This window comes from Callospermophilus lateralis, chromosome 5, assembly GCF_048772815.1.
Source record: "Callospermophilus lateralis isolate mCalLat2 chromosome 5, mCalLat2.hap1, whole genome shotgun sequence".
NCBI classification, from domain to species: domain Eukaryota; kingdom Metazoa; phylum Chordata; class Mammalia; order Rodentia; family Sciuridae; genus Callospermophilus; species Callospermophilus lateralis.
Window position 1 is genome coordinate 102,882,599 of NC_135309.1, and position 19,258 is coordinate 102,901,856.

At 35.3% G+C, this 19,258-nt stretch overlaps 2 protein-coding genes across 2 annotated transcripts in view; one reads left to right on the forward strand and one right to left on the reverse strand.

The window, feature by feature from the left end:
• The window catches only part of Dhfr (dihydrofolate reductase), a 216,281-nt gene that overhangs the window by 86,749 nt on the left and 110,274 nt on the right, over positions 1-19,258 (forward strand). The window lies entirely within an intron of this gene.
• Msh3 (mutS homolog 3) overlaps positions 1-19,258 on the reverse strand; it is a 188,163-nt gene that overhangs the window by 78,026 nt on the left and 90,879 nt on the right. Inside the window, exon 13 of the mRNA XM_076857073.2 lies at positions 5,759-5,891. Within this exon, the coding sequence (XP_076713188.2) occupies positions 5,759-5,891 (133 nt within the window). The remainder of the gene's footprint in view (positions 1-5,758; positions 5,892-19,258) is intronic.

The window sequence follows — 19,258 nt, forward strand, 5'->3', positions numbered from 1 at the left end:
GGGGTATCTGGATGAGCATCAGACCCAGCAAAGGATGAGGGTACCACTGAAAATAGAGGATTAAAGAAATGCAAACTGGATGTTGAGATCCACATTGTCCCTCTCCATCTCCCAGAACATTATTAGCTCATCAGGAAAAGAGGTATCTCAACAGGAAAACTCTAAAGATAACTATAGCAGTAGTTCTCCCAATAAATAGCCAAGCTAAGTTCACTTTACAGGTCTTTCCTCTTTTTTTTTTTTTCTTGTAAAATAAGCCATTCGACTACATAGGTCTTCACATTAACATTCTAGTTCTCTCTTAAAAAGAATGATCAGATACTTGAGAAAACATTTTAATATGAAATGTAAAGACCAAAATAATAATTCTTAGAAGGAAGTAATCTTATATAATTAGGGAAAAAGACACTTAAAAATTTGATAATAACCCCAATAAAACCGAAGACACTGCAACCATGAAACAAAAATGGGAAGATTTTTTTAAAAAGAACATTCAGACCAATACACACACACACACACACACACACACACACACACAAACACACATTCTAAACTATGACAGTAGAAATGACAAAATTCAACAGAAGAGACAGAAGATGATGAAATCCCAAAGGAAGTAAAGCAAAAGTATAGAGATGGAAAACAGAAAAAACAGAAGAAAATTAGATAAACATCAATTCAAACAAAAAAAGTTGCAGAAAGAAAGAAATCATCAAAAATTAATTCAGGAAAATCCTCCAGAATTTCAGGATTTAAGCTGCTAGACCAGAATATCACAACACAATGGATAAAAACAGAACTAAATCAAGCCAGATCATCACGAAATTTTAGAAGACTGGGAACAAAAAGAATATTTTTCAATTTCTAAAGGAAGCAGGAAGGATCACATACAGAATCAGGCATCACATTGACTTCATACTGTGCAACTAAAAGACACTGGTATGACACAAAATTCTGAATGAAATAATTTATAACCTCGAATTTTATTCTTAGCCAAACTACCAATCAAGTCTGAGAATGGGGGGGGGGGGCATTTATTTCCATCACCCTTTCTCAGGAAGCTTCTCAGGATAACACATGAAAATGAAGGCATATACTAACGGGGAGACATGGAATACAAAAAGCAGAAGATTCAACTCAAGAGAAGTAAAGGGAATTCAAAGAGGTAGCAACCAAACCAGAACAGATCAGTCAGAATGCTCTAGAAGACAGTTCTGCAAGAAAAAAATTGAATATTTAATGAAAATAAATTAATCTTATTATAAGAAGACAATTTAGGGTTAAATTCATGATAAGGCACATTTAGTAATATACAGAAAGTGGATTAGTGCTAAATATTTATTTTAAAAGATAATTATTAACCATATGAGATTAAACAAATTATGAAGAGGGGTTGGGGATGTGACTCAAGTGGTAGCGCGCTCTCGCCTAGCATGCGTGCAGCCCGGGTTCGATCCTCAGTACCACATACAAACAAAGATGTTGTGTCCGCCAAAAACTAAAAAAAAATATTAAAAAATTCTCTCTCTCTCTCTCTCTCTCTCTCTCTCAAAAAAAAAAACAAAAACAAAAACAAAAACAAACAAATTTTTATGAAGAGAAGTAAGTAGGGTCCAACTGAACTAAAGTTGAGATCAAAAAGTACCATGAAGCATCTCTTCCCCAGAAAGGCCCCAGCATACTGGGAAAAATACCACCTGCTAATAAGGAAGTTGGAATGCTTGTATAAGTATTATAATGCTTGTATAAGTTGGAATGCTTGTATAAGCCTGGAAGCTTTTTAGGCACTAGTCAATTAATTCAAACAAAAGTAAAAAACTAAACATCTTAAACACAATTTTCAAAGAATAGTTCTTGTAATTACTGTAATCTGAGAGGCAAGAAAGGAATTCACTTCCCAAGGTAAGCTCTGTTTCCAAGGTAAGTCAGCCATAGGAACAGAGTGAAAATCTGAAGTGCTCTGCAAGCAAGTCCTAAATGCACAAGGCAGGTTGTTCTGACATTTCTTATCAAAGGCACAGCATCACAGCACTGCAAAGACCACAGCCCAAGTGCCACACTGAAAATGTGGCTTTGAGTTTATTTTGAGTTTATTCACACCCACAAAATTCTGGAAAGCACTCTTTTCTCAACTTTTTAAGGTGCTATTATTTTTTTGACATTTTATTTTTTTATTGGTTCTTTTTAGTTACATTGATAGTGGAATCCATTCTGATAAAATTACACTAGCGTGGAATATATCTTAGTCTAATTAGGACCTCATTCTTGTGGATGTACATAATGGTGGGATTCACTGTGGTATATTCATATGTGTATATAGGAAAATTATGTTAGATTCATTCTATTGTCTTTCTTTCCTCCCTTCCCTTCATCCCTTTTTGTCTAATCTACTGAATTTCTGTTCTTCCCCTCCCAACCTTATTGTGGGTTAGCATCTGCATATAAGAGAAAACATTCTACCTTTGGCTTTTTTGAGACTGGCTTATTTCACTTAGCATGATAGTCTCCAGATCCATCCATTTACTGGAAAATATCATAAAGTCATTCTTCTTTATGGCTGAGTAATACTCCATTTTGTATATATATCACATTTTCTTTATCCATTCATCTGTTGAAGGGCATGTGGGTTGATTCCATAACTTAGCTGTTATGAATTGTGCTGCTATAAACTCTGTCTGATGTGGTTGCATCACTATTGTATGTTGATTTTAAATCCTTTGGGTATATACTGAGGAGTGGGTCAAATGATCATTCCATTCCAAGTTTGCTGAGGAATCTCCATACTGCTTCCCAGAGTGGTTGCACTAATTTGCAGTCATACCGGCAATGTATGAGGGAATCCTTTTCCCTACATCCTGCTTGTATTCTTGATAATTGCCATTCTGACTGGAGTAAGATGAAATCTCAGTGTAATTTACATTTCTCTAATTGCTAGAGATGTTGAACATTTTTTCATATATTTGTTGATTGATTTTATTTCTTCTTCTGTGAAGAGTCTGTTCTGTTCCTTAGCCAATTTATTGACTGAATTAATTGTTTATTTGTTTTTTGTTTATTTTTTTGGTGTTAAAATTTTGGGGTTCTTTGTATATCCTTGAGATTAATGCACTATCTGAGGTGCAAGTGGCAAAGATTTTCTCCCATTCTGTAGCTCTCTTTTCACATTCTTGATTATTTCCTTTGCTGTGAAGAGGTTTTCTTAGTCCCATTTATTGACTATTGATTTTACTTCTTATGCTTCTTTTTTGTTAAGGAAGTCAGTTCCTGGGCTGATCTGTTAAAGTGTGGAACTACATTTTCTTCTAGCATATACAGGATTTCTGATCTAATTTTGACGTCTTTGATCCATAAAGTGCTATAATTTTTAAATATAGTCACCAACCTTAGCAATCATTTATCACTTTCTGACAAAAACAAATTTTGAGCAAAGTTAGTAGGGGTTCCTATGACTAGCACTATTTTACAAGATTTGTATTTGAAGTTTTATTATTTTTTTAAAAAATACTGATTTTATCCCAGGACCAGGCCAGTTAGGATTCTCTATCTTTATTACCATAAAAACACCTATTTGTGCCAATTCCAATGGCACTTTCTATACAGCCACCAGGCCTAAATGTCTGACTTCAATAATAACCAGTGTTCCTTACTATTTTGTGAATATCACATAATTGGCACAACCTGTACCCAGGATAACACTCATTATTGGGTGTCTATAGAAGCTTACTTAGAGTAATGTCCTAATAAAGAACAGATATGTGTTTGATGGTGTGTTCCAAGACTCTGCTAACTAATCTATAAAAATATGGTTTAAAGTGCTAAGCCTTTCTGAAGCTTGTTTGCTATAAAATCATTTTTATTTTTCACCTTTCAAACCAATCTTGAGGCATATTCTTGTGTAAACATGAAAACAGCAAAAAGAAACAGCTTGTAAGTGAGTCATAAGTTCCTTTAGTAAAATATATTTTGAAATTCCAAAATGAAACTTGTTCTTGCACTGCATGTTGATCACTTTTAAAATGAATTATTTTGGAACTTTTACTAGAGCTTGGATGCTTTTATAAATACATAAACCAAATGAAAGGCAAGCATCAAGTGAAGTTTAAAGAGAGGATCAAGGCGTAAGAAACCACGGAAGCATGGAATGACACTGCAATCTTGATGCCACAGACACTTTGACTTTACTTGTTAGATTAGCAATTGAAAGAATTTTAGCTCTGCTCCTAATTTCTCTTCAGAAAATTAAAAAAAAAAATCTCTGAAATCTTTCAGTGAATCCTCTCAAATAATGAAGGCAAGGTACTTGGAGATCTGCTGACTGATGTGGGTAGTACTGCACTGATTGTCAGGCACTGGCCAAGGACACAAAATAACAGATGGTTTGGCACCCTTCTGTAACTTCAAGAGAGTCAACCACAACATTTTCTAATATCAGGACGGTTTCTGCCAATGCCAGCAAAACAACAACAAGAGACCCCACCAATCCCGAACCAACTCACATGTCTTCTTCCTGAGGATTAGTATTCCCAAATCTGGTTTGTACTTTGTTTTCAAATTTAGCCGAAGCATATGGAACAGTTACATAAGTCCTCTTGAGCACCACAAATGTTCTAAGAGGCAGTACTTATCATTCTAGTAAAAGTTTGTGGGGACAGAAGGACTTAAGAAAGTAAACATTAAAGGAAAATTGGTCACTCTAAAACTGGGGCTTATAGAAATTGTTCTATGATAAAATTATTAAATTGACAAGCACTTATATTTGGGCAAAAAATAAAATTTGCCTATGAAGAAGCAATCACATTAAAAAAAAAAAAAAAAAGACAATGAGGTAGCCAAGACAACTACATCAAACATAGTAGTACCCAAAAGAGACAGCCACTAAAAACCCAGTGAAGAAACCTAGGTTTAAACATAAATTCTGTCACTTACTAGCAAGTTACTAATCCTCTCTCAGTAGCACCATAGAAGCCAATGTAATACAAGCTGTTACAACATTATAAATATATACAATTTCTTAGCAGTAAAAGGTTATAAAATAATATCTTCTCAGTGTCATAGTTTTTGTTACATGGAACAAAGAATATATTGTACATGAATGACTCTGCAAAAGGTAATATACTTTAAAAATCTACCTGATTAACAATTATTATAAATATAATGAATTAATCATTTTTTACATTTCAAGAATATTTTGATGATAAAATAAAATGATTTCCCTTGAGGAAAACTCATCAGTGTTCTATCACTTAGGCTGTGAAACTTAATGATATAAAACAAAATAATAGTTTTACTCACCTTCAACATCCAAATTTGTTTCCATACTAACAGCCTCACCAATGTCACACCAGTGTAAAAAACAAATATTACATTTAACACTTTGGTTAAGTAAAAAAATAAGTTGTTTTAAGATCAAAAGAAAAAAGGCATCTCTTTTCTCAAGTAGCAGGACTAAGTAAATTTCCCATTTTGATACTGGTTTGTAGTTTGAGGGTGAAACAGAATATCTTGCATTATAATAGGAGGACTTCTATATACGTTAATGTAGTTTAAAAAGTGGCAAAACTTTACTTTTTACAAATGTAAAAACTAAACTACCTTAATTTGGACATTCAGATTTCTGAGGGTTTAGCTACTCTCTCATGCTACTTGCAAGATTACAAAATAAAAATAATACAGAAATATCAGAAGATGTTCCATTAATATCTGGTATCCTCATATTAGGGCACAATATAAGCTATAATTTGATTTTTATCACACTTACTTTTTTGTGATAAATGCTGCATAGTCCTCTTTCTATGTCGGGCAATTTATATAAATGGTTTTCTATTTGACCAAACACACTAGATTCTGAATGGAGAACTTCAGATACAGCATCAAGTCGGGCATTTATTTCCCTGTGATAATAGAATAATAGCAATGATCAGATATGTTAGAATTCAGAATGTAGATATTTCCCATTCTAATGTCTAGGACCATGACACAGCCACTTAGAAAAGTATAAAGGAGATACTTTCCTATCTCTGGTCCTTCTCTGCTTCTTTCTATCATTTAAAATCAAGAGCAGGTACCACAGAAGAAAAGTCAGGAGCTGGTGTGTCACAGATTGGTTCACAAGGCAAACATATGACTGTATTTCCCAGCCTCCCCTGCAGTTAGCTATGGTCATTATCTGAGTAATGAAGAGTGGGTAGGAATGATGCCAGCCACTTCTAATCCTTAGCCTGTAAAAACTTCCCTATGTGAGTGTTCATATTCATTTTCACTCTCTCACTTTGACAGATAGATGTTGAGTTCAAAGCACTTTTTTTGAGCAGCATGTTAACTCCATCAGACTGGGTGCATGAGTAAAGCAGAAAACCCTCTATTCTTACATCTGTTATCAAATGAATTTATGATAACAGGAAATAAGCTTCTAATGTACTTAAACCACTGAGACTAAGGCTGCCTTTGCTATAACATCTTGCATTACACTGTTTAATAAGAAAAGCCTACAATGAGTAACAGGAAGCCTTGGTGGGGGTGGTGATGATTGAACCAACCAAATGTTCGACCAAAATGGAGCTTGAGCAAAGATTGCAGAGTAGCAATATAAAGTGCAGAGAACATGACATCAGGAGACATGGAAGATTAGGGTCACAGGATTTTATCAATGGCTATACACTGAGTAAATAGGCCACTTGGGAAGAAGTGGTGAGATCTTGTCAAACTGACTAAATGTATCCTAAATGAGATATGTCTCAATAAGTACTTATAAACATAAAAGGTCTGCACTAGGTATATGGCCACTTGTGATATTAAAGACTGCGATGAAGAGACAGGCCTGGTGGATAATAGACTCTCAGTAAAGTTTTTAAAAACAAATAAGCAAGTGGATCAAAGAATGAATTGATGTTTTTTTGGAAGTGGAGGCATCAGACACTAAATAAACATGTTTGTCACTTGAAGTTCTGTTACTATCACACACTCATGTGATGAGCAAACCTTACAGCAGGATATCACCTAGATGACAGATAGATCTAGTACTTTCCAATCAACAGAATGCTTATATCTCCGTTATCCTTGTAACTGCAACGTGAGGTCATGCCTTGCACAATACAGAGCTACTATATTAACTCCAGGTTTCATTTTTGTTCCATTTTTTCTTACACAGGACATCAATAAAATTTTATTAGACATCAATAAAATGGAACTTTGTATATACCTAGACTGGCTCTTCCATTCTCAGCAGTATGGCCCTGGAATCTATCCACTTTTTCCATCTCTATGCCATTACGCTGATCTAAGTCAAAATCATTTTTCTCAATGTCTACTAAAATAACCTCCCAACTTTCCTGAAAGATTTTACAAAATAAAAATAACACAGAGCTATCTGTAACTTCAAGAGAGTCAAACACAACATCTACTATCAGGTCAATTTCTGGCATTGCCAGCAAAACAACAACACAGTATAGCAAGAAGTGGTCCAAGAGACCCCACCAACCCCAAACCAACTCATATGTCTTCTTCCTGAGGATCAGTATTCCCACAGACCCCTCCGTCCAGTGGCGGTGCTCTTAACAATGAGGCCTGTGGTATCTTCCTAAAACCAATTCTGTTCGTGCCATACCTTTGCTTTAGGTTCATCAATAACTTACATTAATCTTAAGTTCAAATACAGAATCCTTAATTGACCTACAAGGCATCTGTCCCTATTTATATGTAAAGTCTCACCTCAAAAAACCTGTCACTCTCTGCCTCCCACTCTAAGTACCAGTCAGACTGAACATCTTCTACTATCTTGGTCACTCTGACAGCTTTGACATCAGAGCCTCCCACTTGCTGCTTACTTTGCCTGGAAGACTCTCCCTTTTCCCTAAGAAACTCCATTTTATCCACTCCTCTGAAATGGTTTTTCATAATGAGAATCATAATTGTATTTCTTCTTCAATTGTATTTACTACACCATTGTCTTTCCTGCTGGACCATAAACTTATCTCCGCAATTCCAGGAGCACAATATGTGCTCAATAAATAGTTGCTGAATTCAATTTAATTCAGTTCTGAAGACTTCATATAAAATAAATCAAGATGAGGTTAAAAAAATTAAATTTTCTTTGCATAGTTGTTGTGATAAAATAAATCAATGTTTTACTCTAACATTTACCCAAAATGCAATGCAAATATAAAGTTTTACTTTAATAACTCACTCCTGCATAAATGTAAGATGACACCAATTGGAATAGACTAGGCTGATGCTACAGATGGTTTAAGGACAGATAAAATAATGCCATCTGTGAATGTATAAGACAGCCTACACAGAGAGCTACTGTCTCAAAATTAAATATTTTCTGAAATACAGAAAGAGAAAAACCTAAGTCATGTTTATGAATTCTGCTTAAAAAATTTTTTAAGAGATATGAAACTAAATATCTTAGAGAATAAAAAGGTTGTGCTGATTTGGCTGGAAACCTGCAAAAGCAAAAAGGGAGTAACTTTTATTCTAACTTAGTATCACTGTAGGCAAAAGCATCATTTGTACCACAAATCATTTTGGGTTCAACCCAACCTCCTCTAGGAAAAGTAATAGCTTAGAGGCTAAGAATCTGGGCTTAGAAGGCAGGTGACCTTGGTTCAAATCAAGGCTCTGCCACGGACCAATTATTTAGTCTTGCCCTAATTTCTCCATCAAAGACAAGAACAACAATGTGCCTTAACTCTATGTGTCATAATAACTCAATAATATATGCCAACACTTAGTACAGTGCTGTCTGCATACTAACTACTCATTAAATATTCACTACTTCCATCATCATCATCATCATCATCATCATCATCATCATCATAAAAGAAAGGGAGAAATTGTACCCAAAAATTAAGTTTATCATCATAAAAGAAAGGGAGAAATTGTACCCAAAAATTAAGTTTGGAAATAACTCTGGGTAGACAAACTTTAACACATAGATATAAAGACAGGTATTTCGTGAAAAGTGAACAAGGAAAGATTAAGTAAGGAGAACTAGTCCTGGAATCTCAAGTACGATCTGATAGTGATAATTTGAAGCATTATGTTGCGACAGGTTTAAATTTTAAATTTTAGCCTGTAAAAGGTAATACATTTTAAAAATATACATTAAGAAAGCAAGTTATTACTAATTATCGGTATTTAAATGAATGGGGGGAGAGTGAAAGGATGTATGGTACCATTTATCACAAATTGCTCATCATTGGGGTGGCTCTAATTCCACTTTTATCTCCTCTATGCAGATCAGAATGTAAATGAATGACTTCTAAGTTTTTAAAAATAAAATACATATCTTAAAATTATTTTTAAATAACAAGTAGTTATAAGATCTTCCAAGAAATTCTAATAAAGTAGATGTCAGTCACCAGAATCAGGAATCATTATTTTAGTATAAAGAGATTTGGTGAGTCTGACAAGCAACAGAATAGGAAGCAGCACTATCCAATAAATGATGATAAAGATATTATTCCGAGTGTGATACTAAACAATGTAAACCAAGGAAAAGAAGGCATCTGAATCATTTCATTCCAGAAGCCAAAAATAAAAAAATAAAAAAACAATGGTTATGATGTCCTGGAGATAATAAAGATTCTTCTTTACCACGAAAGACCCAAGGACTAGTTGTAGGTGTCACTGGAGTCCTTCACATTTAGAGATGAACTGGGTGATAACATTAGTATCTGTTGTGTGTGTCACTTAAAAAACCATGTGACCTATAGTTACTGTCAGTGATGGAGTCTGTACCTACCAGTTAGTGCCTGGGAGATGCACCACATTTCAAACATAAGGGTATTTGTAAAGAAGCAGCTGAAATGAAAACTGCTAGAAGGACTGTTTGGATTTCCATTTTTTACTGAAAGGTTTGCTTTGAAGACAAATAACTGAAATTAACAAACTCAATTCAGAAAGTAATACAATGGTCATTGATATGACTAAACGTACTATCTAAATAACCCTCTACTAGAAACATGAACCACACATCCTTAGTGTTTTCCTCAGACCCAAGCATTATTACCTGCACCCATCTAATTTGCCTTTCATGCCCACCATTCATTTGTTCAATAAACTATACTAAGTATCTAAGAACTAACTGGCTGAAGAAGGTGGTTAATGTTCACACTATGAACTTTCTGAGCCCTGACTACTGTAAAAAGCTGTACTGTATTGACAAAAAGTAACAAATTTTTTAAAAAATTAATTATAACAATGTGATAAAATTATAACTGAGCTATGATCCAGGTTCAATGGGAACACAGGGAGGTACATCTAATTTTCAGGGTCTGGGTGGACTTCCCAGGAACAGCTATTGTCTGAGTGAAGAACAATAAAAATTAGTGGAAAATGGAAAGTAAGGGTGAGGAAATGTGACCAAAGAACATGAGAGGTAAGTGTGGCCACATGAGCAATCAGGTCAAACAGCAGCTGTGACTATCTTGGAAGCAACTGGAACCAACGCTAATAGTTTGGAGAGGCTTAAGAACAGTGGCAGGAACAGAAGACTGTTTCAGAAACCCAGAACAGCACTGAAGGCCTGAACTTGAGGAAAGGATATGGGAATGGAAAGAAGCAGTTTCAAGACATATAAAATAAAAGCAGCTGTCATGGGTTAGATGAGGGATGGAGGGAGGGAGGGAGGGAGGGAAAGGAAGCAACACACTGGGTAACAGGATGCACTATCATCCACAAATATAGTTCAAATGGTGCAGAAATGAAGAAAAAGCATTTTTTAAAATGAAATTATATTCTAAAGAGTTATTCTGAACATTTACATGTGGTAAATTGCAAATTATCCAACAAGTTTTAAAGGATTTTCATTACTCATGTCCTAATGAGGCAATATTTTGCCAGCAGAGTACAATTCACTGAACAGAATAGTTTTCTGACAGCTACGCTTCATTACAGGTTTAGTACACAAATCTGAGACTTTGAAAAAAAGCAATATGAATTCTGTTTCTGGTAATGGTGGGAATAGGTACTTCCAGACCATCCCTCCCACTCACAAGATGAAACATAAAACTATCCTCATAAAAGCATCAAGAAACTAACAAAATGGTAACTAATAACTCTATAAAAATTTTTTTTTATAAAAGCAAAACCCCAGAGGAATAATTCAGGAGCCTAAGCTACTTTTGTACAGAAAAGACAAGCTAGAACAATTTGCTATGAAAATGAACCTTGTAGGGATGGGGTTGTGGCTCAGTGGCAGCACACTTGCCTCTCATATGTGAGGCACTGGTTTCGATCCTCAGCACCATAAAAATGAATAAACAAAATAAAAACATTGTGTCTATCTATAACTAAAAAAATTTAAAAGAAAATGAGCCTTGTAGTAAGGGTGAACTTTTGATTGTGTTTAGCATCATTTGTTTTAGTCCTTACAAAAGTTTAGACGCTGAACTTGAATGAAGATGGTCCCAGCTGGGTATAGCGGCACACATCTGTGTCGGTATCCCCCCAATCAGCTCAGGAGGCCACAAGTTCCAGGCCAACCTCAGGAACTTTGCAAGGCTCTAATTAACTTAGTGAGACCCTGTCTCAAAATTAAAAAATAAATAAAAAATAAAAAGGGCTGGGGATGTGATTTCATAGTTAAGAGCCTCTGGGTTCAATCCCTAGTATTTTAGTAATGCCTCCAACAGCCTGGTAAAAGCAAATAAAAGTTCTGAGAGAAAAGCACCTTCATTTCATTCTTCACATTATTCCCCAAAATAATTTTCCAAATAATATGACCAGTACATAAACAAAGACAGCCAAGCATAAAAAGAAAACAGATGATTAAGAATCAACAGTGACAACAAATAATAGAAACAAACACGAAAGTACTAAGGTACTGGTTAGAAAATGAAAAATAACAAATTCAAAAGAAGTCACCAAAGGAAAGCAAAAGAAACACAAAGAAATTAGGAAGTGAATCAGCTATATAATTTTAATTGGTTTTCAGATGATCTTTCTTTGCTCTCTGTAAGATTTTTATCTCCAACGTAGCATTATCCAGTTTCACTATGATTTAGCAAAATGTGGATTTCTTGTATCTTTTCAATAGCACTTTGGATATGTTATGCTTTCTAAATCTAAGAATTCACATCTATCATGAATTATGAAAAATTCTCTTCCTTTATCATCTCTTTGAATACGGTTTCTTTCCATTCTAATTTTATTTTCTTTTTCTGGAAATCTGATGAAGTCTATGTTTGACTACTTAGGTTTGTCTTTCAATCTCTCATATTATCTATCACACTGTCAGTTTGCTACATTCTAGGTAATTCTTTCACATATTATCTTATACAGGTAGAGTATCCCTAATTTGAAAAATCAAAAATCTGAAATAATGAAAAATATGAAACATTTCAAATACTAACAGGATGCCAGAAGTAGAAAACGTCATACAATGAAATTTTGTCTCCTGCGTAAAATTATTATAAAATTATTAAAATAAATATATTATGTAAATGATCTTTGGGCTGTAGGGTATGGGGTATTTATAAAACAAGATGTATCACTACGTAAAGGCAAATTTTCTAAAAAAAAATCTGAAACACTCTGTCCCAAGAACCCTTATCCCAAGAACTTTGGATAAAGGATATTGAACCACCATTTCCACTGTTGCATCTATTCTTGTTTAACCATCCATTGTTTTTAAACTGTATATGATGGTTTCTTTTTTATTATTATTATTAGTTCTTTTTAGTTACACATGACAGTAGAGTCCATTTTGATATAATTATACAAGCATGGAATATACCTTATTCTAATTAGGATTTCCAATCTTGCGGATGTACATGATAGTGAGATTCACTATGATATAGTCATATATGTACAAAGTTATGTCACATTCATTTGCTGGTAAATGGATGGATATGGAGATTATCATGCTATGTGAAATAAGCCAATACCAAAAACCCAAAGATTAATGTTTTTTCTGATATGTGGAAGCTAACCCACAGTAAGGGGGAGTGGGGAATAGAAATTCAGTGCAGTAAACAGAAAGGAATGAAGGAAAGGGAAGGGGAGGGGATAGGAAAAGAACAAACAGTGAAATGAATAAAAAGGTTTCTTTTTAAAATCAACCTGAACACTTTTGATGGTATATTTTATTATTCTGTCTTTTTCTTTTCTTTTTTAATTTTTTTTTAGTTGTAGATGGACATAATACCTTCATTTGTTTATGTTTTTATGTGGTGCTAAGGATTGAACCCAGGGCCTCATTTGTGTGAGGCAAGAGCCCTACCACTGAGCTACAACTCAAGCCTTTCTTTCTTTTTTTAAAATATTTTTTTAGTTATACATGGACACAATATCTTTATTTTGTTTATTTATTTTTATGTGGTGCTGAGGGTCTCACACTTGTAAGGCAAGGGCTCTACCGCTGAGCCACAACCCCAGCTCCCCACCTTTTCTTTTCTTTTAGAAACTGGGGATTAAACCTAGGGGTGCCTTCCCACTGAGGCTACATCCCTAGTCCTTTTTTTTTATTATTTTTATTTTTTCAAGACAGTTGCTAAGTTGCTAAGGCTGTCCTCAAACTTTCAATCCTCCTGCCTCAGCCTCCCACATTGCTGGGATTAGAGGTTTATGGTATCAGGCCCAGCTAATTTTTTTTCTATTCTCATTTTTTTATACTCTTTTGTATTTCTTTTAACTTGGTAACTAGATATTTGTCTGAGGCACAATCAAAACTGCATTAAGTAAATTTCACAGCTTGGAAACTGCCAGACTACACAGACTCTGTAACCTGGAACTGTAAACCTGTGAGAGAGGACCTAGGGTTAAGAATTCTTGAAAACGATTCCCTGTGACGTGACGAGACCAGCCAAAATACAAACCTCTGTCAGCTCTCTCTTGAAATTATAGTGCTTTAATGGTAATATGAGGTACTAAGTTTCCCTAACTTAAACAGACCCAAGTCCTTGTATTCTGTCTCCCACAAAGTAATTAAAACCCAATCCTGATTTTCAAGGTCTGCAAAGGCCAAGAGAGCAGCAGTGACAGCCAATTCACCATTTCCACTCCTTTCCTAGTCTGCTCCCTGAGTTCCTCCATTAATTTTTATATACAAGCTCAGCTATGTCCTAAAAGGAAACTCTTTATACTTCCAACATATTTAGTTACTTCTCATTAGGGAGGTTTTTATGTTACTGAGTTGACAGGAAATGAAGTTCTCCCATAGGAAGCATTCTGAGGGGAAGAATATTCTGAAAATCCCTAATAAAGGCATAAAGGTGGAGAAAGATAAAGCAGGAGAGCCAAGAAAATAATTTATCTCCTTCTCCATCTCTCCTGTATTCCTCCTCCTTAGCCCCAATGAAATTTGCCATTTCTTGTAAGCATTTGAGCTGTTCTAGATCTCACTGAGAATTCCAGTACTGTAGAAAAAAGCAGAGGGCAGCTCAAAGTTCCTAGTATCTGTGTCTCAATAAATGCTAGCTAATATATCTGTGTTGACAGGGAAGGCATTTGAGTTATAGCCCTAAGATTCATTTTTTCCCCCTTGGTAGAAGCTATTCCCCTTTCCACACTCATTCAGTTACAGAGCAAAGGACAAAGGCATGGGGTCAGCTCCAGTCAATCACAGTTCTCAGTTATGTGCCACTGTCATGCTCCCTTTCTATTTATGAGCAAGAATGCATCCCATCAGGCTGAGTAAACCACAGTCAGCATGGGGAACACTGTGATAGCAGACTCATGGAACATAGGAAACCACAAAGAATAAACAGAGCCTCTCAGAGTCATTAATTTAAGTAGTTCCAGGGAGTTAAAAGTGGCATTTAGTTTTGCTGATATAAATTAAATGTTAAGTGGAAGGAAATATGTAACGTTCTCTTACTTCATCATTTAGGTCAGGGTAATGAATTAGAAATACAACCATTAATACTCCAAACATACGGGATTCCAAAATAGGAGCCATTTAATTATTCAAAAGAATTAGCTACCAGTAAATGTACTTAGTGCTTTAGAAATCACACCAAAAAAGTAGTCAAGGCGCTAATTCCTAATACAAACAATCTTCTAGTCCCTTAATTTTAATTATGCATGTGATTTAAGTGTCAGGAATTAACTTAGCATGCTTAATTCTCTTAAGCAGTTTTCTAAAAATATAATTTGAAGTATAAAAGCATTCTTCATTTCCTCTAATTGTAGTATTGAGCTATACAGTGTGTAACAGGTGTTTTCTTTTAGCTTTCACTACTTGTACCTCCTTCTCCTCCCTGTAGATTATACTTTTCCAAAGTGGATAAAAAATTCCCTGAGAATAGAACTCCATCTTGTCACTGAGATTGAATAATATAAATTCAAAATAACTATCTTGTATTATTAAGAGAAAGCTCAGATAAGGGCACTGTGGATATTATGACCCCAGCGATGTCACAGGGAGGAAAAGAATATATATGCCTATTTACTTGTTCTCTTTTCAAAACAAAAAACCTCTGGAGGGACACACAACAAAATAACAGCTCAGGGGGCCCAGGCAGATGTGGGGCAGGTATGAGAGGCAAACATTGCATTATGTAATTTTTCACATCTTTAAAGTTTTCCAACTTTTGTGAAGTTTTAAAAATTTAAATAAGCTGATTTTTTTTTTAATTCAAAAAAAATGTACTATCGAGTTGAAACAACAACAAAAGGGGGAAAAGCCATTTGTCAACAGACTGCTAGGTGTTCACTAAACATTTCTTCTTCCTCCTTGACAAACAAGCTGATGACATTCGTCAGCCTCTTTTGCAGTGAAGTGTGACCATCAGAATGGCCAGTGAGGATGTGAGCAGAAGAGATATATGTCACTGCAAGACCTGGATCATACAAAAACAAAAACATATACCCTCCATTCCTTCTCCTTCTATTGGCTGGATGGCAGTGCCTAGGATGACCTTGGAAGCCGTATTTATGACAGCTCCTGAAGTTCCTAAATACCTGTGTGATGAGAGTTCTACCCCACTCCCAATCTGGAAAGGTCCTGGATAGTTTATGTTTATGCAAAGAAAAAAAATTAATTTTCATTCTACTGGGGTCTTATTGTTAGAAGTTAGCCTCCCTAACCAATGTACTGCCTGTAGTGTTAACAAATATATTGAATACTTAGTTAATCAGAACATGAAGTTGATCTCTCTAAATTCCCAAGACTTAGTCAAGTCCAGAGCATTAAATAAAAAAAAGAAAGGCTGTGATCTATGCCTAACCCTACAAAGACACTAATTGTCACATCACTCTGAGAAGGGACCCACACAGAGACTCTATCTACTCTGCCAGCATGGACAAAGGCATGGGGTCAGCTCCAGTCAATCACAGTTCATCTTACATTCTGGACTATAGTAATAGGCAGAAGAAAACACAGACAAGTACCAGATTCAGGAAGAGAATGGGCCTAGACAGATCCAAGAGAACTACTTGAGCACCCAGCCTCTTTCCTGCTGTCACAGGAACCCTGTAGCCGGGTCATCTTGTGACTGTATCCCCATCCTCTAGATCAAAATGTGCTAGAGATCAAATGCCCTCAGGTCTAATATAGGCTTTCCACATAGATAAACAAAGGGACCTACTTATGATGGTAGTGAAGGTGCAGCAGCAGTGTCACTTAAAAAAAAATTGTGCATAGGGGTTGGTATTGTGGCTCAGTGGTAGAGCGCTTGTCTAGCATGTGCCAGGCACTGGGTTTGATCCTCGGCACCCACATAAAAAATACGTAAATAAAATAAAGTTTTGCTACATGTGTTGGCACATGCCTGTAATCCCAGTGGCTTAGGAGGCTGAGGCAGGAGAAACATGAGTTCAAAGTCATCTTCAGCAACTTAGCAAGGCCCTAAAACAATTTAGCAAGACCCTGTCTCTAAATTAAATATGAAAAAGGGCTGGGAATGTTGCTCAGTGGTCAAGTGTCCCTAGGTCCAATCCCCAGTATCCCCCCAAAAAATGTATATATATGTATTTTACATAAAATTATTTCTTAAAAGTAAAACATCATATAGTTATGTACCACATTACAATGTTTTAGTCAATGATGGACTGCATATATGATATTGGTTCCATAAGATTACAATGTAGCTGAAAAATTCCTATTGACACCATAGCTGTCCTAATGTCATAGTGTAGCACATTACTTATGTGTTTGTGGTGAAGCTGGTATCAACAAAGCTAGTACACTGTGAGGGGTAAAAAGATAGAGCACATACAACTATGAACAGTATATAATACTTGATAATGAAAACAGTTATGTTACTGGTTTATGTATGTATTATACCCTAATCATTATTTTAGAGTGTATTCCATCTACTTACTAAAAAAAAAAAAAAAAGTTTACTATAAATCAGTACATGGCCTCTTCAAACATCTTGTGCACACCCTGTCTCTTGATAGCAACACTTTCTCCTGTGCTTGTCTTCATCTCATGTTGTTTTATTCATCACAGCTCTGGAAGTAACAAAGCTATACCAAATGGACAGCCACATGGCCCACGCGTGTAGTCAGGCAGCACCATCCAGGTCCATGTAAACAGGCTCTATGATGCCTGCACAATGACAAATCTGCCTAACCACACACTTCTCAGAACACATAGCAGCATTAAGTGATGCATGAGTGTGCATCACCCCACCTGCGTCCCTGATGCCAGTTAACATACTTTCTTCTTGTTGTTTTTATATTTTTATCATTTCTGTCTGAAACCCTAATCAAAATAGAATATTACAATGTACTACAAAATTTAAATAAGTGATAATATTAATGTACTATAATTGTTTTAGGTTCATTCATGTTGATATGTATAGATTTAGGTCTTTTTGTTTAACTGTTACATGATATTACAATATATGGCCAGATAATTTACTTTCTATTCCTCCATTAATAAATATGCTGCTTCCAATTTTTTAGTATTATAAAGACCACACATATTTTCTTGACTATAAAAATTGATACTAGGAACAATAATAATCCTTTATATATATTGTCTCATCTGCTTTTCACAACTGGATGAAGTAGATGTCATAATTTCCATTTTACAGGTGAAGAAACTAAAGTATACAAATGAAGAAATCAGAACTCAAGCTAAAGTTTCTTTAGCTCTAAAACTAGGCTTTCAAATAGGCCTCTAAGTGCCTGGCTGGGTAATGTTGGACAATTAACCTAAGTCTCAGTTTCCTCATTTATAAAACAGAAAAAACACATAGCTCTAAAGATAGTTGAATATTGACTTAAAAATGCAGCATAGTGATAGATTAGTTTCCCACCCTGCCATTTTCTTTCCACTCCTTTGATCCTTCTGAGCTTCTCCAAAAATGAGATGTGGTCACAGAATGACAAATCTTGCTTCTTTCACCTCACCTCTTCTCCCAATCTATCTTGGCTATTTTTCTTTCTTGAAATCTTAGTTATGAACCTCACTCCTTTCTCACTCCTAAAATCAATGTAACATTTTACATAAATGTGTTTACCTGAAAAACTATAGTCCAGGATGTTTAACAAAGATGAGATGAGATGAAAAGATGATTTCTCAGATAACTATACCATAGGCACAAAATTATAGAATGTTCCTAATTTACAAAATTCAATGGTTTTTGCAAACTCACTTTAGAAATTGAATAAATGTGCAAAATATTTAAATGACAATCAAAACACTTCTTCCCATTCAAGACATGGGTACATTTAATCTACCTGTGCCAAAAGGTGACAAGATTTGAAGTGATAAACCTATTTGTTGTAGGTTTAATTGTGTACGTCCAAAAAAGGTAAGTTGAAATGCCAACCCCAGAACCTTATTTGAAAATAGAGTTACAGCAGATGTAATGAGTTAAGGTGAGGTCATATTGGAATGAGGTGGCCCCTAATCTGACTGTGTCCTTATTAACAGAATGCCATGTGAAGAGTCACGCACACAGGGAGAACACCATATGACCGTGAAGGCAGAGATTAAGAAGAGGTATCAACAAACCGAGGAAAAGAAAAATCACAGTGCCCCCAGATGTTTCTAAGTAAATTTCAACCCAAATGTGTTTAGAGTTGTGAATTGAACCTTTTATATAATACTTAAAACCAGCTACATCTAAAGGCAGAACAAAGCACCTTCCTATCACCCAGTCTGCTCCCTTCCTCAGTTATGTGACTTTGTCTGAGTAACTTCTACCATAATGCCACTACAGATGTGGAAAGAACACAAGATGCTGCCACACATTTTTTGCAGTGTTAAGTACAATGTTTCATACTTGGCTAAGCAATTATTTCAGTAAATAGGAACAAGTAGTTTTTATCAACTAATTTTACAGCACTAAAAGAATCA